Source organism: Bradysia coprophila, chromosome II (genome assembly GCF_014529535.1).
Source record: "Bradysia coprophila strain Holo2 chromosome II, BU_Bcop_v1, whole genome shotgun sequence".
NCBI classification, from domain to species: Eukaryota; Metazoa; Arthropoda; class Insecta; order Diptera; family Sciaridae; genus Bradysia; species Bradysia coprophila.
In genome coordinates, this window is record NC_050735.1 from 1,218,198 (window position 1) to 1,241,397 (window position 23,200).

General features: G+C 37.7%; 4 protein-coding genes across 5 annotated transcripts; 1 reads left to right on the plus strand and 3 right to left on the minus strand.

The window, feature by feature from the left end:
- The first annotated feature begins 6,154 nt into the window (after window positions 1–6,154).
- LOC119075340 lies at window positions 6,155–7,805 on the plus strand. Of its 2 annotated transcripts, none has more exons than XM_037181802.1 (2): window positions 6,155–6,311; window positions 7,346–7,805. In XM_037181802.1, exon 2 carries the CDS (start codon window positions 7,354–7,356, stop codon window positions 7,711–7,713), a length of 360 nt encoding a protein of 119 aa, XP_037037697.1. In that variant the 5' UTR covers window positions 6,155–6,311; window positions 7,346–7,353; the 3' UTR covers window positions 7,714–7,805. The 2 variants fall into 2 exon arrangements, with proteins under 2 accessions (XP_037037697.1, XP_037037765.1); XM_037181870.1 differs by lacking the exon at window positions 6,155–6,311 and adding an exon at window positions 6,352–6,468.
- Window positions 7,806–11,297: 3,492 nt separating this feature from the next.
- LOC119074211 (40S ribosomal protein S6) lies at window positions 11,298–12,616 on the minus strand. Its single transcript, XM_037180252.1, has 4 exons — window positions 12,504–12,616; window positions 12,047–12,251; window positions 11,615–11,964; window positions 11,298–11,549 (listed from the first exon to the last, which is right to left on the minus strand). Exons 1-4 carry the CDS (start codon window positions 12,507–12,509, stop codon window positions 11,364–11,366), a joined length of 747 nt encoding a protein of 248 aa, XP_037036147.1. The 5' UTR covers window positions 12,510–12,616; the 3' UTR covers window positions 11,298–11,363.
- A 2,524-nt stretch (window positions 12,617–15,140) lies between these two features.
- On the minus strand, window positions 15,141–16,842 carry LOC119072058 (flap endonuclease 1). Its single transcript, XM_037177235.1, has 5 exons — window positions 16,591–16,842; window positions 16,454–16,519; window positions 15,871–16,388; window positions 15,580–15,798; window positions 15,141–15,520 (listed from the first exon to the last, which is right to left on the minus strand). Exons 1-5 carry the CDS (start codon window positions 16,670–16,672, stop codon window positions 15,257–15,259), a joined length of 1,149 nt encoding a protein of 382 aa, XP_037033130.1. The 5' UTR covers window positions 16,673–16,842; the 3' UTR covers window positions 15,141–15,256.
- A 4,255-nt stretch (window positions 16,843–21,097) lies between these two features.
- Window positions 21,098–22,265, minus strand: LOC119074968 (lactoylglutathione lyase-like). The gene is made up of 5 exons (XM_037181403.1): window positions 22,097–22,265; window positions 21,762–22,005; window positions 21,320–21,525; window positions 21,215–21,258; window positions 21,098–21,159 (listed from the first exon to the last, which is right to left on the minus strand). The coding sequence occupies exons 1-4, from the start codon at window positions 22,179–22,181 to the stop codon at window positions 21,221–21,223; spliced, it is 573 nt and encodes a 190-aa protein (XP_037037298.1). The 5' UTR covers window positions 22,182–22,265; the 3' UTR covers window positions 21,098–21,159; window positions 21,215–21,220.
- Window positions 22,266–23,200: the final 935 nt, after the last annotated feature.

The window sequence follows — 23,200 nt, forward strand, 5'->3', positions numbered from 1 at the left end:
CGTTTTTCGTAATTTTTGTTTCATTTGGAAGGTAATCAAAGGCCGAATAGAATGTTGTTGAAAAAAAATTAAATTTGGTTCCTTGGACTAAGGCCGTTACTAGGGCCCTATGTGTATTTTACATATAACTCGAGCAAATTTCATCCGTTTTTCGTAATTTTTGTTTCATTTGGAAGGTAATCAAAGGCCGAATAGAATGTTGTTGAAAAAAAAATTAAATTTGGGTCCTCGGACTAAGGCCCCTACTAGGGCCCTATGTGTATTTTACATATAACTCGAGCAAATTTCATCCGTTTTTCGTATTTTTTGTTTCATTTGGAAGGTAATCAAAGGCCGAATAGAATGTAGTTGAAAAAAAAATATATTTGGATCCTAGGACTGAGGCCGATACTAGGCCCTATGTGTATTTATACTCAATAAATTAAAATTTTAGGGCTATTTGAAATTTTTGTTTTATTTGAAAGGAACGTCGTACGGGGCTTCGTAATTGCGCTATGCGCAATTTCTAAGATGTACACATTACATAATAATTTTACTTTAACTACTTTAACCGGCGCATAGGCTTAAGGTCAAAGTAGGGTGACAGACGCACTAGGGTCACGTACGCAATAGATATACGGGTTTGTACGGGGCTCAGTCGCAGCAAACGCTCCGACTGTTCTGATGGCTCGTTAATGTAAATTATTGAAAAAAAAGTTACCGTTTTACTTCAGAAACGTGAGCTGATTGTTTTTAAAAAGTAACGAACAAAGTAATACTTGACTAGCCACTTTAATAGAGAAGCGCCAATGGTACTGATACCGCAAAACATAATTTGGAATCTATTCAACAATATGTTCGGAGCAAAGATTCCGAGTTATTTCTAGTGAACTAAATTGTAGTAACCCGACTCTAGTAGTCTAAATGAATTTACATTATAATAAATTTTCACTTCTGTTAAACCATTCAAACGAACAAGTCTCATCGATAAAGAAGTCTGGGAAACAATATCCGAAGACCGACCAGATCAACCAAATGCAGAATGGTTGAAAAAGGATGGAAAAGCTCGTGCACGAATTGGTCTTATGGTCGCCGACAATCAGTTATGTCACATCCGAAAAGCACAAACTGCTGGAGAAGCATGGAACGCACTGAAAGCTCACCACGAAAAATCGACGCTAACGAACAAAATCTTTCTTTTGAAACGGCTGTGCAGAATGCAGATGCCTACGAACGGCGACATGGAAGAACATGTAAATTCCCTACTTGATGCGGTCAACGAATTGGAAGCTCTTGGAGAGAAATTAGCAGATCATTTGGTGGTCGCATTGTTGTTATGCAGTTTACCAGACAGCTACAATCCGTTGATTACCGCACTCGAAAGTCGCGACGAAAAAGATTTGACTCTTGAAATGGTAAAGGCAAAACTGAACAACGAATACAAACGAAATAATAGTACAGAAGCGAATTCGTTTTTACCGAACGAAAGTGCATTGAAGATTGCCGAAGGAAATGGATACAACAAATTCAATTGTCATTTCTGCAATAAGCGAGGGCATTTTCAACGTGATTGTTACTTGTATAAACAATCGCAAAGCTCCGGAGAAGAAGAGGATTAAGTCGTCGCAGGTGATTCCAGCGAATCTGAAGACGAAGAAAATCAAAATCGAAAATACAAATATTTCATGGTGTACAGTACTACCGAAATCAGCAATACGAACAGTAAACGACTGGTACATAGACTCCGCAGTCACGAGTCACATCAGCAATCATTTGAAATTTTTCACAAGAATCAAAATGGGTACGAATTGTCCAGTTAAATTAGCTGATGGAAGAGTCGTGTTTGCAAGAGGTATCGGCGAAGGATTCATATATTGCATGAATGAAAAAGGTGGAAATCAGCAAATTTTAATGAAAAATGTGCTGTACGTGCCACAACTGGATGAGAACTTATTATCAGTGCGAAAGTTGACGAAACTTGGATTCCAGGTAAATTTCAAAGGTGACGAATGTCACATTTGCGAGGAAGGTACAACTATCGCTAAAGGATCAGCTGGTGAGAATAACCTTTATCAATTGCACATCAAAGAAGAATCGTACAAGAGAAATCAACGAAACTATGGAACAATAAAGAAACGGATTGGCCGCAAATATGTTAATGGATTGAACTGGAGTTGAAAAACAAATCAAAGAAAAATTCGTTGAGTGAACACTCAAAGGAACCGAAACTAAATAATACCGGGGTGAATGAAGGTTTGGGTCGAAACGTAAATGTGGTAAATGAGGGCCGTTTCCATCGAAACACCGGAAGAACTGTCAACATTTATCGAATAAAGTGAATAGAGCCAAAATCAGAAGACCGAAGCAAAATCGAGAATACGGTAACGTCGAGAATGCATTAAAACTGAATCTCGATCGAAAACAAGACCGGTACACCAAGGCAAACGTAACTGATTATAGCGATACAGGAGGACAATAAGAACCAGTGATCAATAATCCCAAATACATTGAGGGAAGTCAAGTTAATAACAAAAATTTTAGAGCCTTTCGACTTGGCGACTTCAATAAACCATAATTTTTGAAGGTGTGTTGGGAGCAAAGATTCCGAGTTATTTCTAGTGAACTAAATGTAGTAACCCGACTCTAGTAGTCTAATTTACATTATAATAAATTTTCACTTCTGTTAAACCATTCAAACGAACAAGTCTACACTCTCAAGTCCTGATAAGAACTTTATTCCAAGTGGAATCCAATCCTCCAATACAATATGGTTACCATATTATGGTAATAGAAGAATATCCATACATAGGAGGTGATGAGTGAGTATGGGTCGGCGAAAATTAGGCCAATCAGTAAATCGGAAGCTTTTTATATGTAAGTTCGTTTATTGAAGACTTGCTTTTACAATGTTTACAAAGTTGGATTATGTAACAAGCTAGTGGTCAGCAAAATAATTTTGCTTTTCAAACTATGAAAAAAAGGATGTCGTCAAGAAGTACAAAGGTTTTATAATGATAGGTTGGACATTTGTTTTCTTTATTATGTTTTGTCACTATCCCTTGGCAGGAGACAAATTAAAAAAAAAAACTTCATTGGGTTCGGAAAATCGGAAGCTTACAGTGAGACCGATGCGAGGCGGCAGCAAAGATGCCTTAAATAACCCGTCCTAGCTTTAATTCAAGTTTAGTTATCCCGTAAGAGGGAACGTGCACACTCGATCTGTGTTACATTTAAAAATGTAAAGAGAAAAATTAAAGGGAAATCATTCATTAGCCTTTCGTTACGTATTGTAAAAGAGAAAAATCCTCTAAAGTTGCGTCTTTTCGTTACATTTTGTAAAAGGAAAACTACAATCTCGAATTACATTTTGTGAAAAGGAAAATTCAATGGAATCGTTCCAATAGCCTTTTTGTTACATTTTGTGAAAGGGAAACCACACTGGAATTAAGATTTTTCGTTACGTTTTGTAAATGGGAAAAATCATCTGGAATTTTGTAAAAGGGATTTTATGGTACAATGGGCCCAGCGGAGGCCCCCGTGCGAGTACTACAATTAGAACTGCTGTATTTAATAAAAAAAGGAAACTACAATCTCGACCGATCAATTACATTTTGTGAAGAGGAAAATTCCCTGAAATCGTTACATTAGCTTTTTTATTACGTTTTGTAAAAGGGAAAATCCACTGTAATTTGACCTTTTGCTTTACATTTTATTAAAGAGAAAGAACTCCTGGAATAAATCCTTTTGCGTCAAGTTTTGTAAAAGGAAAAAATCCTCTGGAATGGAGCCTTTCGTTACGTTTTGTAAAAGGGGAAAATCCCTTGTAACCGTTCTGTTAGCCTTTTTTTGAGCCTTTTTGTTAAATAAATAATAACGCACAATATAGTATATTATTGTTCATATTTATTGAAGGAAAAGTGAATTTTATGAGCTTCAAAGAAGTATTTCCATTTGTATAAAGCCAGGCTTCAAAACCGACTGGTTTTTCCAGTGAAACGGCAACGTTTTTCTTATAATTTCCATAACAAAAGCGTGATTTCCGTTGGAGTTGGGTGCAAATAGTCTTTATATGACTGTTTGCACCCGGGTGCAAATAGTCACTTCGATTTCAAAAATGAATATATAGTGATTTATTGATTTATTTGGGTGTTTGTACCTCAACAGGAAAATTGGAAGGACAACTGTCATGGCTTGGTACAAAAAATACTATTCTGATACCATCAGCCTCCAAATATTTTCAGAATTAATGCTAGGTAAACTAGGTACTAGGTACTACACTAAGAATGATACTTTGCCCAAAATTTTCTTAAGAAAAAAAAATCGACTGTTTATTTGGCTTCTCTTCGGTCATCACTTCAACTTGGTGTAAAATATAAATTGAAAGAAATTTGGTTCCCAATCTTAAATGTAGCACAACGAAACCCGACTAAATGAAGTCTCTAAGTTTTATTTAGCAATATTTTGAGTTTGCAACGTTTGCAACAGTAGTGTGGCAGTAAGAACCGAAAAAGGTAGTACACCTTAGCTCATTATCAAGGTGAATTTTGTTGATTTTTATTTTTCTTAAATGGCCTGAGTTCAATCATTGCTTATTAAAACATATAATTTGGATCAGTTCGTATTGTTATTGAATTCAACGAACTTTACGAGGACGTTTTATTAGCGAAATGAAATGATCAAAACATTAAAAGTGATCTGGAAAGTGATTGCAAATTGTTTTGTTCAATGAATTAGTGCTGTTCGTGATGTTCTTGTAGTTACTCTATTATTGATGCATAATGGCAGATGTTAACAATGGCATTGTGCTAGGAAATTATGTAAGAGCAATGCAGGTAAGAGTTGGTAAGAGAAAGAAGATTGTAACGCACATATTGTGTGAAATTAGAGACAGGTGTAAGCATAAGTAATCTTTCCTTTATACACGATCGTCCGGTTCTGATATATACCTAAATCCTACCATGACCTTCAGCAAGTGCTATGAGATTAATCCTCTCTTTCCGACGACCATTCTAAGACAAGCAACGGACAATTCCAACTTTTGAATTAATATCTTTATTCAGCAGAATGCCAACAAGACAATTAAGGCGAGTGTCATAATGCACGCAGCAATATTTTTATGAAAACATTATTTTTTTTTTGAAATGATTAACCTACTTTCTGACATAAAACAAATTGAAATTATTCATAAAGTTTCATAGCAAACACTTGAACATTACACATCAAACATTACAAAATTCTCATTATATACCTCCACGAACACTTCCTATATTTGGCGTGGAAAGTAGCAATCCTCGGTTAAGATCAATGCCTTAATTAAATCCGCCCTTGATGTTACGCAACAAGGTCTTGCTATGTGCATTTGTTAATAACATACAAACCGAGTGCAAGATATTATGATCACATCAAACTCGTGACGTTGTGTTTTTTTAAAGTTTTATTTCCACGTGAGTATAGACGGTTTGAGATTAATGGCATCGTTTACATACAAATTTATGCGGTTTTCGGACGTATAGTCGGGACTATAACTAACGAAAAAATAGTCACTTACACGACTGGGGAGGAAAAGTTTACGTTTAGTTTAAACATTGGTTGATCAGGAGTTGGTCGTGTGGTCAATTATCCTACGAAAGAGAAATATTTTTCACCCTGGTTCACATTATACAGACAGGAAAAGTAGGTACCTCTTTTGTACCGCGTAGGAATTTATCGGTTTTTTGTTTAAAAAAGACTTCGTGCGCCTCTCAGGAGCATTTTACAGTGTAACTTTTAGGGACAAATTCGTTGAAAATTTGGTCGCCTGCATATTGGAGACAGAGAAATGATAACAGATGGCGTTGCTACTAATGCACCTGATGCAACGTCATCTGTTATCTTTTTTCTGATTGAAGTGCGAAAAGATGACGTCAAATAAAATATCGACAAATCTCAATACAATGAGCAAATATTGACGAATTGTCGTCGAAAAATTTAAAAATCACAATTTCTTTGCTAATTTTTAATGTATCCGAAATTGGAATTCGTTGAGTTGTATAATCAGATTCCAGTTTTACACACTAAATACGCACCAGACTAATAAATTGTTAATCTTACATTGAATATAATCGTGTCTCAGACGTCGTCTCATTTGTGTGTAAACTATCGCTATATATGTTGTTGATCGCCTATGAGAATAATTTGGTAAACATATACACTGTGTTGATCAACAGATAGGTAGAGTGTGTAAGGTGTGTGCAAAAGAATAACATAAAAGCACATTTCCGCCTTGCAGATCAGACAGTTGTTACAGAAACGTGAACTGAAACTTTCAGGAAGTGAATTATTGTCGTTAGTCGGTTAGTATAGCAGAATATCGGAACGGTTCTGCTTGTTTTTGATTTGATTTTATTTAACTGACGAGCCGCTAAATTTTGATATTTTTTGTTGTGTGGAAAGAAAATTCGTGATTTGTGCTTCTAATAGTCGATCGTTTGTTAAGTTTAGAAAAAAAGGGTTTAAAGTTTCGTCCTTGGTTTCGCCTCACTCACTCAGCCAAATTTTTTAGAGAGAAAATTGAGCAAACTTTGTTCTTGGTTGACAAGAATTAGCTTTGAGTGTGTCCCATTGTATGAACATCAATGAGTAAACGTCGGACTATTTTTATCGGGCCAATTTACTGTAACATGAACCTATCGTAAACGTTCAATAGTTGAGCCTGTGCATAGCTCTGTTCCTAGCCTTAATACAGAAAATATTCGGAGGCTGATGAAGTCGAAATAGGATCTGCCGAAACAGGATTAATGTTTTATTGGTGTGATGAGTCACACAATACATACAATTCGCACACATGTATCAAAATTTTGAAGGCTTCTTGACGTTTGAAATATGAGTGTTAATCCTATGACCTGCTATACCTGTCACCAGTGTCCTTATATATCAAATCTGTGAAAAAATTCAAACTATTGAAGCAAATTGGCCAACCAAGGCTTATAAATGTTTGAAGTTTGTTAGAATTTTAACATCTCAGGACTGATTCGGGCTGAATTCTGGAAGTTCCACAATAATATGACTTGCCACAACGCACTTCAAACATAAGTGGTACTTTAAATAGGGTACTGAAACTTGACAGTGTGTCACAAAACTACCAACGACTGTAAAAAAGCATTTAATACTATATTTGTCTCGTCTGACATACGGGTGTTAATGCTAGGAGCCGTGCTATGACTTGACCAGACGTGAATTGCTTCGAGAAAGTATGTCCAAAAGAAACTGTTGTTCAAAAGAATTTCCCTGACAGAAAGGAGTAAATCGTTCTATTCCAAGTCGCATTCGAAATCAACTAACAAAACATCAGTTTGAAATGACTTTAAAGTAACAGTTTCTTTTCCAGTTCCAACCATGCAATACTTGATCGCTTTATTCGCCATTCTGGGATGGTCATCAGCCCAATACATCGTTCCGCATCAGCCAATTGCTTATGCCCTCCAGCCACAAGCTTCGGCGCAGGTAGTGCACGAGGTGTCCTCATTGGCTCATCGAGCTGTAGTCGAAAATTCGATACGCGAATCCCAATTGCCTGCTGAATTGATACGTTCCAACAATTTCTACAGTAATCCGAAAACAGCCGATGCATTGGCTAAAGATTCGTGGTTGACTGACAAAGAGATGCCCGTATTCGATCGCGAAGCCGAGAAAATTCCACGCGAACAAGTGTTCAAAATATTCAAAAATGCCGGTTTCATCCATCGACGAAGATAGAAAAACCATCACTCGCAGCTCTGCATCAGAATTGGGAGTTCCTTCAGTGTAATTTTTGTTTATTTATTAAATTTTGTTTTTTATGTTTTAAATTTTGTCTTTCAAAAGTCTTTTGTTGGTTGAATCCATTTCCATGAACTATACTCATAGGCTCGACAGATTCGGGTAGTAAATACTCAGAAACGTTATCTAAAACTGAGTCTTAAGTCGAGAAATAAAACTTTAGATGGTCGGTGAGAAACTTGGTGAACAAGAACAAATATTTCATGTTTCAAGCACTACATTTTCAATTGCTCAAAGCACTCGACCAACTTGTTGTAGTGTAGTATGTGTACCTAAAGTAGTTATTTGTTTACCAAGCGGACAAAAGGGGAAATTCCAACATTAGCTATGTTTGCGACCAGAGCGAAGTGAGGCACGGGAGGTACGAATATTGAAGAATAAACAACAAAACCGAATTGACCATTCAGTAGACCCAATGTTTATTTTCTCAACTCAGTGACTAAAAGTACAAATTTTGTTGGATTTTTTCTCAGATTTTTTTTTATTCAACTCAGTGCCAAATGATTTTACAGACACACGGCGTATATTGCCACCCTCGACATAGTATAACTATTTCTCAACTGTATTGTCAATTTTCAGAGTAAGTAGAATATGCCATTTTATGAGTGGACAAAAAGAGAATTTCGAAGTACTTTTCACAATGCAGGAGAGAAAATAGTCATTTTCTCACCTCAGCTGAAACTTTGGAAGCCGTTGTTGTGAAAACCAAGGTTCTGAAAGAACAGGTTAAGACAACTCTGAGTTGATCACGAAGGCGGTGGCACACAAATTGTGTCAACGGCTAAGAAGTTTATATGAAAAAGGCAAGTAAGCAAAATCAAAATTCTGACTTTTCCTAAAGAACATTTTCTTGAAGTTGATTTCACCGAGGTTCTGAAAGAACAGGTTACACAATCTTGACTGAGTGAGTTTATCAATTTCGGTGTCACCCGCCTTCGTGGCTGTCTTTACCTGTTCTTTCAGAACCTTGGTGAAATAGTTGTGTTGTGTGAAATTTAATTTTCTGACAAGTGGTCCTCGTTACACTCTGTGAATACAAACAACACCTTCGAAATGAAATTTCCAACTTTCCTTCCTTAGGTTAACAAACAACTAATCCGCGGTGACATTGGATTATTATTTTAAAATTACCTCTCTCAGAGCTGTCAACGAAAGTTTACATAGAACGGCACCATGCCCTTACCTGTAAAACGTGTGTGAAACGTGTGAAACTCTTTCCGACTGTCATTCCAAATTTTTTTTTTTCCGACGGAGTTTAGCAAAATCCGATCCAACCAATTGTTCTTCAAATTGGTCAGACTAATTTGCTTCTCTTAAGCGATTACATGAGCAGTGCTAGTGTAATGACTTTCCGCATGGAAAAAATAATTGCCGTAAAAGCCGGACAACATAACCTCGACGGTCTTTTATTTATGCTCTTCAAGCAGCGCGACGATGCTTGAGATACAAAGTATGCGTCGGTCTCAACAAGGGATACAAAACCGCTTAAATCAAGAACGTCAGGGACACAAAACCGCTTAAATCAAGAACGTCAAGAACACTGGTGATAAGATACTGAAAGGATTACGGTCGTCGCGGCTGAAGAACGTAAGTTGATTTATTTGCAGGTTGTTGTTTCGTGTCAGTATGTGTGCCTCCGAAATGATGAAAACCAATTTATCCATTCACAGACAGTAAGATTACAGATCTTATCGCCCAGAATCCGCTGCAATATTCTTTTGTAATCGGACTTTTGATTCGATTTGATCTTCTTGCTACTGGTTAAGATTAGGCTCTGATTGTCCACACACGAGTACAAATGAACTGAACGATTTAACAGTCTCACTACCAGTCAATGGAGCTAAAAATTTTGCCTTTTTTTCAATTGTTCCAGGTTCACACCAAATTCGTAAGAGCGCTGTTTCGCAAGGTCGTCATGCATGCCCCGTACAAGAAACGATGCATGGAATTGCTGAAGATCACCAAAGATAAGCGTCTCTTGAAATTCTGCAAAGCTCGTCTTGGTACACGTATCTGCGGTAAAAGAAGCGCGAAGATTTCTCCAACATTCTAACACAAGTACGAAAGGCTTTACTGCACATGCAAAATAAGTTAGGTCGTTTTTTGATGTGAATAAACAAGCAATAACGAGGGAAACAACATAAATGGGTTTCTTTTACAACATACCGACACCGTCTGAAGTAGTTCCAACAGTAGTTGCCGAACTTATTAAAAATTGTCCTTGTGATTTTCTGCAACAGCTTCCGGTGAAAAAAGAAGTTTCCTGATATTTCTGGTGGTCTATACAATCATTTTACTTGACTGCAGATCCGTAGTCAGTGGATTGTTTACGGTGCGAGAATTTTCGGTTTGGCAAAATGACGAAAATCTGACCCCAACGAAACGTATTTCCGTCTAGGAAGCGGATATTTTCCATTATTAAATATAAAAGGATGCTTTGCTTTCCCGTCAGGTTGCAGCCTATGTCCAATCTTAGCATATTTTGTCAAAGCGCTCATTTGGAAATATTTTTGAAATCCTCAACAAAAGAAGATAACTTTCCTCAAAGCCTCAGCATAGCTTGACTCCAAAAAAAGTAAGTTTGAGCAGGACGAATTCAAAATTGTAAGGTCATCAGCGACGTTTCTTCTGATAAAATACTATGAAACTCACTGATTTGAACAAATTTGGCTGTAAATCCAGACTGGAAGACTGAAAACGATTCTGCAGATATTATTGGTGATAACTACCAGAAATGACATGATGAAACCCTAATTTCGCCTATAACTTGATAACCCTCAATAAAGGGACCCTGATTCCGATCTATCCATCCATAGCTTCCACGAAATCCGAAAAGTCTTAGTCTATATCGGAAAAGAGGAAAAACTTCACTGGTTGGGTTATACGGACTGTTCAAAAGTCTCGTTGCGTAAAAGAAGAGGGAAGTGGATGAGCAGACTTGTGTAACCGGGCATATGTAAATAATGTTTCATTCTTGGTAACTGAGTCAAAAGGTCCCGGCTACCAAAAACGTAAAACTGGCTTCCGGATCATGTATTTCATGGGCGATTGTTCGGTGAAGGTTTCATTTCCCGATTAAACAAATTTTTGACGAAATTTTTTACCGCAACGACGTCAGCAGGATACGTTATTCCATGTGTATAACAGAGTATGTTTTAAGGAATGAGCACCACAAGGAAACGTTGAGGAGACCAACAATCGCTAACTCCACAACGATACTGGGGATACTAAGGTAAATTATCCCATTTTACGTACCCGCCTTTGTCCGTGACTTTAGAGGAAATGGAAAAATTCTTCGGGACGATCAAGATAGACAGCAAACTAAAACCATAACGGAACCGCCGGATATGTATTTCAAGGTCCATGTCACGAGAGGGAATACTCACTCCCACCTCCACAAAACGTGAATTAGCCAGGAAACAAATTCTGATCCAAGTTCAACGTAAAACCAAATTTCATCGCCACAGCAAAAACGAAAGAAAACTTCCATTCAGCGATCCATCAACGACACAAAAAACCACTTCCGAATTTGGATTTTAGTTTTTATTGTTCCTCATCCATTTTATCAAGTTCACCCGGCAAACTGTCTATTTCTTGTCACTCGATTGTGAGGTTCTGGATTCGCGGAGCGAAGCTGAACGACGTCTCTTTGCTTCTTCTCGCTTTTGTTTAGATTCCTTCTTGCGTTTAGCCAACAATTTGGCGAATTCGGCGGCTTGTTCTTTGACGGCACTTTGACGTTTCTTCTTAATGGCCAAACGACGTCTCTTGCGCTGCAAATGAATTGGATTCGATTGAGCAACAAAATCTACGAAACAATTCCGTCAGATTGACTCACCTGTAACACTACCGGTGTAACCAAACGTTGGATTTTCGGTGCCTTGTGGCGTTGTTTTTTGCCCTCCTTCTTCGGCAATGGACGACGAACGACGTATTGGCAAACGTTGTCTTCCTTGGTCAAGTTGTACAACTTACGGATCTTGCTTGCTCTCTTCGGTCCAAGACGACGTGGTACTTGGTTGTCGGTTAATCCGGGCACTTCTTTCTCGCCTTTGCGTACAACAACCAAAGCCAAAACTGACATATTGGCGTCAACGATGCATCCTCGAACCGATTTGCGTTTACGTTCACCAGTACGACGTGGACGATAACAGGAGTGTCCCTTCTTCAACAAAAGACGTACACGGGCTAAACATTGACAAAATGGAAAACATTTTAGCGTCCGGCGATTCAATTCGTCTTCGATCCACTGCAGGCAGAAAATACTCACTGTGTGTAAGGACACCTTGTTTCATGGGGAAACCTTGTTTGTCATTACCGCCGGCAATTTTCAAGATGTAACCCTTCCATTCATCGCCCAACTGATCGGCTTCAACTTCGGTGCCCATACGCTTTTCATAGAAAATCCGTAATTTATGTTCGTCCACAACTTCGAAAAGCTTTTGAGCTCCCGTGGCGGGAAAAGATACATTCAACTACAACAAAAAAGAAATTGGAATTGGATCAGTTTCACTCACATGCCCACAACAAAATTTACACATCCAACGACATCAACACAATCGGTCGACAGTCAAGATTTTCAATCGGATTATTTTCACATCATCTCATGTTTTCTTCAAACAAATGCCGATTCAGTTGATGCATTGCATGGTAAGGAATAATAGTTTGCACAAATTTCGTGATTTAGTTCACAATTTAAGGAATTTATAACAATTTTTGGTCAATACCTTCATCGCAGACGTCTATTTACGGCCACAACAAATGTAAAAAGAAATGACAGATCGGCGGATGATTGCTTGACATATCCGCTTTTGGAATGAGTGCGTTTCATGCTTGAAAACGTTCGAAACCTGTGGCAGCTGAGCCGTAATTATAATGATGCGCTGCCGTTATGATTTAAAAAAAAAATTGGAAAATCTGCAGGAATTACTTTTTAAAATGCAATTTATTGTCGACGTGTCTACACATACATAAGCCCATAGAGGTAGGCTACCTATAGGAAATTATAACCCCAAATTCATTGAAAAATTCTATCACACACACACACACTACTAACACGAAAACGTCAAATTTGCTTCTTTTGTCGTTATGAGTTACTTTTCACATTAAGAGTCCCTTTTTACTGTCTGTACACGAAGCTGTCACACACACATTTAAATATATGATTTTTCATTTTAATTTGTCAGTTTGTTGTGTTGAGAAAGCCCTTGCATAGCCTTACTCTCACTGTTGGTTTACACCTCTAACGATATTCTGATTGAATTACGGTTGGTTGTATTAATAAAAGATTAATCGAAAGTAAAATGGTTGGTAAATTCAAGGTAAGATATAGTGAGATAGTAGGAATTGTTCTCCTCACTCTCGTAAATATTACCAAGCCTATACTGCAGTCGAGTCGGTCTTTTGAGTTCCTTTTAAGTATGTACAATATTTTCACGGAAAACTTTATCGAAAATATCAATTTGTTAACAAATAAATGATGTTTTAAAAGAGGAATCTACACATGGGTAAATTGTTGCCTACATTTTGGGGCCAAATTATTATTATTTTTTCAGCTTAGAGATACTAGAATCGAATTGGATTTGAAATAAAAATTTTTGATGTGCACGGGTGAGGCACGAACTCACAACCTTCAACTTGCCGGGCTGATGCTCTAATGCTCAAAACAAACGAGGCACTGAAAACGTGTTTTGGTCTTAGTTTTCATTGACAGATGCAGCAATCGCGATTTTGAATAGAAAAAGTTCTAACTTCATTTGACAGTTTCGAAAATTTCGTCATGAAAAATAGGACCAAAACATGTTTTCAATGCCTCGTTTGTTTTGAGCATAACCAATTGAGCTACCGTGGACATTTTCATTCTACAGTTCTGAAAAATGACATCGAACCGATGTATACTAACTAACACAAACACATCTAATGGAGATTGAGATACACATATAGAAGAAAGAATATACACATCATGTGTTGTACCAACGGTTCAAAATTGGATTTGAAATGAAAATGTCCACGGTAGCTCAATAGGTTGTGAGTTCGTGCCTCACCCGTGCACATCAAAAATTTTTATTTCAAATCCAATTCGATTCTAGTATCTCTAAGCTGAAAATTTAAAGAATTCGTCGCGGATTATAGCGTTTCTCTATTATTATTTTCATGATAATTTGGGACTCGCATTCTATTTGGAAAAAGTACGACCAACGTTTGGTGTTGAAATGCGAGCTTTCAGTAAAAATTTAAATGTTTGTGGTGATGTCACCTCAGTGCGAGAAAACTGCCTATGATTTGGTTGTTGTGCATTTCATTCTGAATTTGCAGCAGATTTATGGTGTGAATTCATGCCGTAAGTGCGGTCGAAATTCAAAATGGAAAGTGCGGAGGTCTTTTTAACGTAGTGTCATTTTCATACAGGGAAGCGAATGGTTGAAATGTAGTTTTTGGTTCAATTTTTCATCGAATCGCACTTAAAATTCAAATTTTATTCACACTTACGACGTGAATTCAGTTGTAAAAGCAAGGATGGCCCCCCATGCAAAATGAGGACTAGTTCTGTGTTGAACCGATAATTTGCTATGAAAATGAGCAGACGTCGCCACTCTAGGAATGGTGAATATTACCTAATGCTAGACCGCCTGCGTAACAATTGAGACATCGTGACATTGATATTGTCTAAATTGACTGAAATTACGGTAAATTGACGCCATAAGTGCGGTCGAAATTCAAAATGGAAAGTGCGTGATATTTCCTAACGCAGCGTCATTTCCATACAAGGAAGCGTTGAAATTAACTTTTCGGTTCCGTTGCCGGAATATAATTTTCCCGAAGAGTATTTTCCTCTGCTCAGCAAGGGTGTTGTGTTGGGTCTTAATTTGTGAATGACCACTTTTACCTCCCCAACGGCAAACATTTTATTGAAACAGATTCTAAATGCTCGTCCATGCGTTCTAAATTCTAAATGCGTTCTCGATTCTCGTTGTTAGCCTCACTGATTTATTACTTCTCCATGACATTTACTGATGCACATACTACATAGGGGATCACCAAAAATCGGATGAATCTCATTATTTTCAGTCAGATAATTCATGGAACATGTATCTAATATGCATTCAAAAGATTCCATACGCTCTGAATGAAGATGTTGGGAACATGGTTCTGCAACGTAAGTATCAGCTACCAGCGGACTTCCAGTGGAAATAAGTTCGTCATTTAAATTAGTTCACTGAAAACTATTTCGTCGACCAATTGCAGGATTGACCTTGACCACCTTGATATTTTACTTTGTTCAGGATACCCGCCAAAGCCCCCTGAACGATTGTTGTCCAAGGTTTAGCTCTGCTCATAATTTCACCTAATCCACACATTACGAAAAGCACTACTGGCTCAATAAGCATTTATTCATCCACAGAATCAATGTTACAAATGTTCACAGAAGCTCAATAACTAAACTAAAAACCAGTTGTGTCAATCAATCACTTTGTGCGCCCTACTTTCCTCTTCGACCGCCACGTTTCGGTGTGCTGCTGGTTTTCGCTCTCTTCGCCGATTCCTTTTTGACGTCTTCCAATTTTCGCTTCGTAGGAGTAGCACTCGGAATCACTTTGAAAAAGCTGTCCAGTCGGCCTTGTGTCGATGTGCTGCGAGTTTTCATAATTTTTTTCGCTCCATTCCGAACTCGTTCCTCATTGAATTGGCGATCGCCGCACAGAAATGCCACCAGGCCATCTTCATCGGGATCCGTCCATTTTAACTGGAAATCGGTGGAGGAATGTGAACAAAAGAATATTAAAAACAAAAACCCTGACCAACCTCAACCGAATCTGGATCAAGAACTTCCGGATTGAGGAACAGTTCACGGGCCTTTTCGTAATTCCAATCCTCCGGTATCTGGTACTTCTTTTTGTCGATGTTTTCGACGATCTTCTCGATTGATTTGTACTGAGTTATGAGCTCCAACGCTCGCTTCGGTCCGACGCCACGGATCGAGTCACAATAATCACAGCCGAGCAGAATGCAAAAGTCGATGAACTGAAACGAAACAAATTCCAAGTCACTCAAAGGCCCGAGTTGCGAAGGGCTATACCAATTATACTATCTCACCTGTTCCCTGCTGAATTCCAATCCTTTCAGCACCTTTTCGTAGCAAAACTCTTGTACCGGAAGTTTTCTCGCCTCACTCGACGTCAAATGTCTCAGCAACGTTGTTGTGCCGAATGTTAAAGCATCCATATCTTCGGTGGCCGTGGCATAGATTTTACCAGCTTTGACCATTGCTGCACATTGAGCTTCTGCTTCACACGGAGCCTCAATGTATGGCACTCCCATCAACTTAAGCAATTGTCTTGCCTCCTCGTTATGTTGTTTCGTTACACGCACCAGTCGACGGTTAAATTTTTCCATATCAGCCGCATCACCAGCCTCGGTAGCTTTGTCCAATTGTTTTTGTGCCTCCTCACGTCGTTCAGCTCGTTTGGTCAATTCGCCGGCCTTCATGTCTGGTGGCTTGCCATCGAATACGTAGATCGGTTTGATTCCATTTTCGAGCAGACGAATCGTACGGTAGAAGGTGCCCATTAAGTGGGATGTTGTTTCGCCGTCAACAGACGTTAATTGAGCGCCTGTGGTCGGAATGGGATTTTTTAGGGGAATATTTATTTACGTTCGAACAGATTTCCAAACAAACCTTCGGCTCGGACAGCAATCAAAAATTGATAGAGACACATCGATGCGTCAATGGCAATTTTACGTCCTGCGAACAAATTGATGAGTGAAACGCTAAGTGAAAGAAGGAAACCGGCCGGTGACGAAATTAACGTTTACCGAAATAATTTTTGATTTCATTTTCCTTGATCGCAAATGGTGCAATATCTGCAATCAATTTCGATAAGCCTAGAATTCCCATGGTAATTCTCAATCAGCGAATTACGTTGAAATCGGTATTTATGTGAAGAGATATACGAAACGACCGTACTGAACGGCAAAACAAAAAATGTTTAATTGAAATCAAAACAAAACACAATTTTATCTTGGTCGTGTCTATTTACGCGCCTTAATGCCAGTGTTGTCAACGTTCAAGTCATCAATGCGTTGCTGAGTAAGTTTGATGTTTCAATTTCATCAAAGGAATGCATAGCATTTCTTCTAGCATTCTAGAAAATTGGTTCATTTGTATGTACAAATTGTTGTCGACAAAGACGGCAAATAAGAAATTAGCTCTGTCCATTGATATATTTTACTTGCAAAACCCTGCAAAAATGAACTTTTCGCAAGGGGCACACTTGCGATATTTTCATTTTCACGGTGCTTCGCAAGTAAAATACCATGCGTAATTGTTTGAAGATTGTTATTTTGCCAAGAGGGATTGTAACCCAACTCTCGACAAAATAAAAATCTTCAATCAAGAACGTAATGTACTATTTCTACCTGACCCATGCGAAAGTTGACCATTGCATAGCAATTTGCCCTCCGTGAAAATGATCCTTTACATGTGAACTATTTTTCGGGTAGTAACTTTCGCATGGGGCAGGTCGTAAACCAGAATACATTGGATGCTGATACGTACTACATTGTTTCGGAAAAAAAAACTTTGTGATACTCGCAAACTCACTCGTGTGCTTCGGACGCATTTTCTATTGGAAGTTTTTATACGTACACAGTAAGGTATTCCACCCTAGAATTAAAAACCACTTTCAAAAATATTCTTCGAAGTTTGTGTGGGTAGTCACTTCACGGTGATCAAAAACCGAAAACTTGCACTTTTCTTTCAAACATTTCTCCAGTTACACGAGCCGTAAAGGGTCGTGTAGGGTGTCATTAGAAAGGTAATTGCATGTACTTCCGGGACAAATAGGGTCTTATTCGGTTTAAAATTCATCCACACTGAGATACGTGCAGTTGAAGTTTTGAACCGAAAAATGACTGAATACTTACACTTTTCTTACAGAAATTTCTCGAGGTACACGAAACGTAGTGTGGGGTGTCATTGCCTGTACTTTTAGGGCAAGTAGGGTCTTATTGGGGTTTAGAAGCATCTACGACGTATTATGAAAAGTTGAAATGTTTAAGTGCTTATATTGAATCGTAGATGCTACCAACCTTCCGTAAGCTCTACTTTCCCTAAAAGTATATGCAATTACCTTTCTAATAACACCCCACACGACCATGTACGTTTCGTGTACCTCGAGAAATTGCTGTAAGAAAAGTGTAAGTTTTCGGTTTTTGATCACCGTGAGGTGACTAGCCTAGAGATGAGCGGGCCGACCTTTTTTCAATGCCCAACCCGACCCGGCCCGATCCAATTTTTTGAACCCGAGCCCGACCCGACCCGAGAATTTCTAAGCAAGACCCGGTCCGGCCCAACTCGGCCCGTATTTTTTAAATGAACGAAAAAACCTAAAATTGTTATATTTGAACAAAAATAAGTGTCCGCATATGACCTGACATCCAATACAATAAATTAGTCAACATTTTGAAAATATTTATTTGATCTCTTTATCTTTCAATTTCACAAGAAAAAGATGACAAATTAAATTTAAAGGAAGTTTACCTGTATCGAATCAGTTACAGTCATTTTACAAAAAAAATTATGAAAAATCAACATAAATATGTTTACCTTTTCAGATTGCGCTTAGCGCATTAATTATGTTATTATTTAAATTGATCATTCGCATCAAAAAGTTTTTTATTTTTAAATGATCAAAGACACTATGTTCATTCAAAATTTAAGTTTAAAAAAAATCTACGCGTTCAAATTAGTTTTATAAAAATAAAATTAAAATTAATTCATTTTTGCACTGACTGCGAAATCGCACCTTGTCAGCACCTTGTCAGTTTGCTGTCTACTGAAATGTATGGAATTTATGAAATTTTTATTTTTTTTGGTTGGTACCATTTGCTATGCAGTAAGTGAATATTAGCGCGAATACTTTGAATATGTAGTTTCAATTTGATTTATAAAAAAATTAAAACAATATTTACCCATGCCGTAGAAGTACTTTTGTCTTATAAAATCATAATTTATCGAAATAAAATAAAAAGTCCTGAATGCGAATGATTAATTAAATTGCACAAATATTGATTTTTTTTTCATAATTTTATGAAAAAAATTCAGATTACGTAATTCACGTATCAACCATAAAATATGACTAGCCAGAAAGACCGAATTTTATTGCAATAATGGCACAATTAAAACCTTTTTCAGTGTTTACAGTGTCTACCTCTGTGAGAATTCTATGTAGTTATTGGAAAGTCTCCATTATAGAGCCTAATTCTTTTTAAATTCAAAATGTTCGAATGACAATGAAAGTTGAATCTCTTAACAGATCATTGAAAAAAAAAAAGTTTTCTTTAACTCTCCATCACAATTAAACATTATTAACATTAACAATATTCCAGACTTTTAAATGTAAGTTTAGCCTGAACCTGAACGTTCTGATTTTTTTTTAAAGTACGAAATTCCCGGGCAACCCGAATCTTTGTTTTTGAAACCCGAACCCGCCCGAGCCCGACTAATTTTTGAAACCCGGACCCAAACCCGGACGGGCCGGGCTAGGCCGGGTCGGGTAGGCGAATTTCGGGCGGCCCGCACATCTCTAGACTAGCCACACAAGCTTCGAAGAATTTTTTTGAAAGTGGTTTTGGCTTCTGGGGTCGAATACCTTAATGGACACGTATAAAAAATTACAATAGAAAATGCGTCCGATTTCAGTCTTCTGTTTTTCAGAAGAATCCCCCTGAGGCTTCCTTTTTTCAAATACAAATTTTTGTGTAGGGTCGGTGCTATAGAGAGCTGCTATGCTTAAATCATAAGAAATTTCCCGATAATCATATTGGTATTTCCATTCTTTTTTGGTGATTTTCGAGATATAATAAAGGTCTTATTGTCGTGTTGAGCATACCACTAGAGCAGTCAGTATACGTAAAATCTCTAGTTCGTAATGCTGATGCACTTGCTTAAATAACATATCGACTGTTATCATGTGAGAAACTTCATCGACAAAAATTTCCTCATTTGAGCCACTCGTGCAACACGGATTTTGCTCTACTGCCTATTTGAAATAAAATGCGGTCTGCTTAGCCAGCACAATTAGAAATATCGACCTAGATCTTAATCTTCTAGGGATCAACAGTATATGCGACCGAATCTTTTTTGGAATTAAAATCTAATTCCATCAGGAATTACTTTCATTTAACCCCAAATCATTAGGCCACTAGTGTGACTACATTTTAATTTTTCGAGACGTCAGTTTAAAGTAATAGTACATTTTCTACCTTGGTGTATATTTCGAGAATAACTTCGTATGTACAATTGTATATAACGAGCGCCAGCGAGTGTATATACAATTGGACATAAGAAGTGATTCGAGAAATATACACCTAGGTAGAACAATGTTTTATCTCCTGCAAGCTGATATTTCATACATTAGCGAAATAACCACAAAAATTTGGATTTAAAATTAATTAATTAAGCATGTTGTTTTAAAACGCATTCACAACAAAAAAAAAACATCATACAGAGAATCCTTTATTTACTTACTCACACACATATACTATCCACCTCAACATTTCGTTCAAATCACATCATTCCGACTACTCTGATTATTTGATCGATGTAGAAGTGACTAACGAACCACTACCGACACCAATTGCATCGCATTATGTGATTTGTTGACGTAGTGGTCAGCATGTTTGGTTGATATGCTGCTGGTCCCGTGTTCGCTTCCGCCGTTCGGCGATTTTTTTTTTCAAATAAGTAGATGGAAAGTAAATTTACCCTAGGTGGGTTATGTGTGAATTATCCAATCGTATAGGCTGTGGTTATGTATACGTTTGTGTTTATATGCAGAAACGCGTAATGTATGAAATATCAGCTTGCAGGAGATAAATATATATTACACACTTGTCACGAAGAAGTCGAGGCTTGCCGAGACTGATAGTGACAAGTGTGTACTCTATTTTATCACATAAGCGAAAACGAGACAACAACATAGACCTGAAGTGTAATGTTTGAATTAAACTTCTAGTGAAGTAATTTTGATATCCGAACACCGCGCGTATGTGATAAAAAAAATTAAGTGACGAGATTTGAACTCGGGAACACCAGTAGAGCACACCAGTCGAGAATCTATATCTTTACACTGAGTTTTTGCGTTCTTATCTTGTCGTAGTTTATTTCAGAGAAAAATAACCCTCCAGAGATCAAAAGCCACATCTGATTGTACATTCAATAGCATTCGAAATCTTGGCAATGTTTACAGTGAACAAACTTTATTTAATTGGAATCTTACTGAACAACACTGTGATGCACTACTGAAAACGAAATTGTGTAACTTCTGAAAATACCTTAGACCCATTCATATACTACAGTTGTCCAAAATATGAAGTACTACGTCTCTAAAACGAAATGTGTGAAATCTCCTTTATAGCCTTTATGGACAAAAAAATCAATTTTCTACTCCGCCAGCGTCATTCTGTAGGGATTCATGATTTCTATGTAAATTGAAAAATCATAAGAAACTCAAAAGTGTTATACGAAGCTTAGTTTAACTACCGATCCAGTAGCCATCAGGATCCAAAATAAAAGCATTTCCATGTGCTACGCCTTCATCCGGTTTTTTTATGAAGGTCACACCATAATCCATCAAACGATCACAGAACTCGTAGACATTGGATGCGAAAATTCCAATGTGACTATAGCCGGTTGGTCTCGCATTCCCATCGGAATATTCGTGCTGCGAAACATTATCGCCCCAAATGCTAGAAGATATTCAAAATTGATCAAAGCAAAAGGCTTTCAAGTACCACTGGAGCTGGAAAATTCTGAGTGTAACGCTTATTATGACACATCCTAATTGAACTTAAGGGACTCTTCGGTCATTAGATAAGAAGACTTTAATACTACAACCGTTTAGAATTCATATTGTCCGACAAGCTCGAGAGCAAATGTAAGAAATAAAAGTCGCTCCACTAAGAATCCCTACCAAAAAACATACTATTGCAGATTGATAGCTCCCGGATAAGACATTGCCCATGATAGTCGTTCTTCATCGTCGATGGGAATGTTGTCGGGATCTTCGTATGCCAGGAAAAACATTGTAAACATAGTTGACTTATCCATTGCAAGATCCGCAGTGTCCAGCAGAGTCAGTCCCAATGCCTCTGTATAAAATGGCAGTGACACTTTCGGATCACTGATCCGATGCATAGTGTGCTGCACGTAGATATCATTCGTCGTTACTGATGTTTCACAAAGGTCCGCTTTACGCGGGAGTAGAGGTTAGTAGAACTCTATGGGATTAGGAAATTTTATTCAAGCACCACTCTTTACCTGATGACGTCTCATCACTAGCGTAGGTTAGGACTTTGTATTGTTGGATCAATATGAACAGAGCCAAGATGCATTTGGAATACATTTTGTTTCGTTGTCTGAACGTTCGATGGGTGTCTCTTGATCTTGATCAAACTATAAACCGTAATGAGATATGGAAACGCTCAAACGGAACATTTATAGATTTTTGCATTGATTATAAAATTGGATCTGTCGTGCTGATTCGAATTATCTCAACAATACCTCGCGTAATTGATTCGAAATGTTATAATTGCCATCGATCGGTCACATTGTCTAGGTTTTAGTGTTCTATTCGAGATACGTTTTATTTTGTGCTTGAATTTGAGTATAATAATTGGAGCAGACAAACATGCAATACGTTTACCCACTCGGTCTCCACAAAACTGAAAAGATTTCAGTTGGCTTTACTGAAATTTATTTTATCCTCGTCGATCATTTTCATGATTTTAATCATCGAGTAAAGCACTGCGACAATTATTGGCTATATTTGTCTCAGGCTAGAGGCACGGGCCTGACACTTTACTCCTAATTTTTTAAATGCTGCTACTCATTGAGTGTCCAGCCCGTGGCTAGAGGGCATAGTCCCATTGGGCCACGATTTGAAACTGAAACCTATGCCATGTTATTACACAATCCTTGTAAATCCTTGCCTTAGCAACGGCAGGTCTAGTGTATATCTCGCGGCCGTTTTAAATCGTAGAAAATGTGAAATGGTGTCAACACATTCAAAATAATTGCGGCTTGCCAACTTTGGGCACCCTGGACTTTACTTAAATAGTCGAGGAATGCCTCCAAATAAATTTCTAAAAATTCAAAACTGAATTCTAGATTTTTAGAAATTTATTTGGAGGTATTCCACGACTATTTAAGTAAAGTCCAGGGTGCCGAAAGTTGACAAGCCGCAATTATTTTGAATGTGTCAATATGGAGGAATTGGTTCAAAATGACGAAATGGACCCAACGAAAAGCTATTTAACAGCTTTAAAAAGCATTGAGTTAGCTAAAATTTTGAAGGAAAGTTTGTTAGAATAGCTACTATCATATTAAGAAATTTCAACTGCGTCCAAGGCCTATTATGTAGAA

Excerpts from the sequence above, each read along its gene's own strand:
- LOC119075340 (XM_037181802.1), top strand. The coding sequence starts at position 7,354 with ATGCAATACTTGATCGCTTTATTCGCCATTCTGGGATGGTCATCAGCC.
- LOC119074211 (XM_037180252.1), bottom strand. Across the intron at positions 11,965-12,046 it reads ACAAGGTGTCCTTACACACA|CCCGTGTACGTCTTTTGTTG; the intron begins GTGAGTATTTTC and ends GTCAATGTTTAG. Across the intron at positions 11,550-11,614 it reads TTACACCGGTAGTGTTACAG|CGCAAGAGACGTCGTTTGGC; the intron begins GTGAGTCAATCT and ends ATTCATTTGCAG.
- LOC119072058 (XM_037177235.1), bottom strand. The coding sequence starts at position 16,672 with ATGGGAATTCTAGGCTTATCGAAATTGATTGCAGATATTGCACCATTT. Across the intron at positions 16,520-16,590 it reads TGAAATCAAAAATTATTTCG|GACGTAAAATTGCCATTGAC; the intron begins GTAAACGTTAAT and ends ATTTGTTCGCAG. Across the intron at positions 15,799-15,870 it reads TGGAATTCAGCAGGGAACAG|TTCATCGACTTTTGCATTCT; the intron begins GTGAGATAGTAT and ends GTTTCGTTTCAG.
- LOC119074968 (XM_037181403.1), bottom strand. The coding sequence starts at position 22,181 with ATGTATTCCAAATGCATCTTGGCTCTGTTCATATTGATCCAACAATAC. Across the intron at positions 21,526-21,761 it reads GGAGCTATCAATCTGCAATA|CATTTGGGGCGATAATGTTT; the intron begins GTATGTTTTTTG and ends AATATCTTCTAG. Across the intron at positions 21,259-21,319 it reads TCCTGATGGCTACTGGATCG|AAATCATGAATCCCTACAGA; the intron begins GTAGTTAAACTA and ends CAATTTACATAG.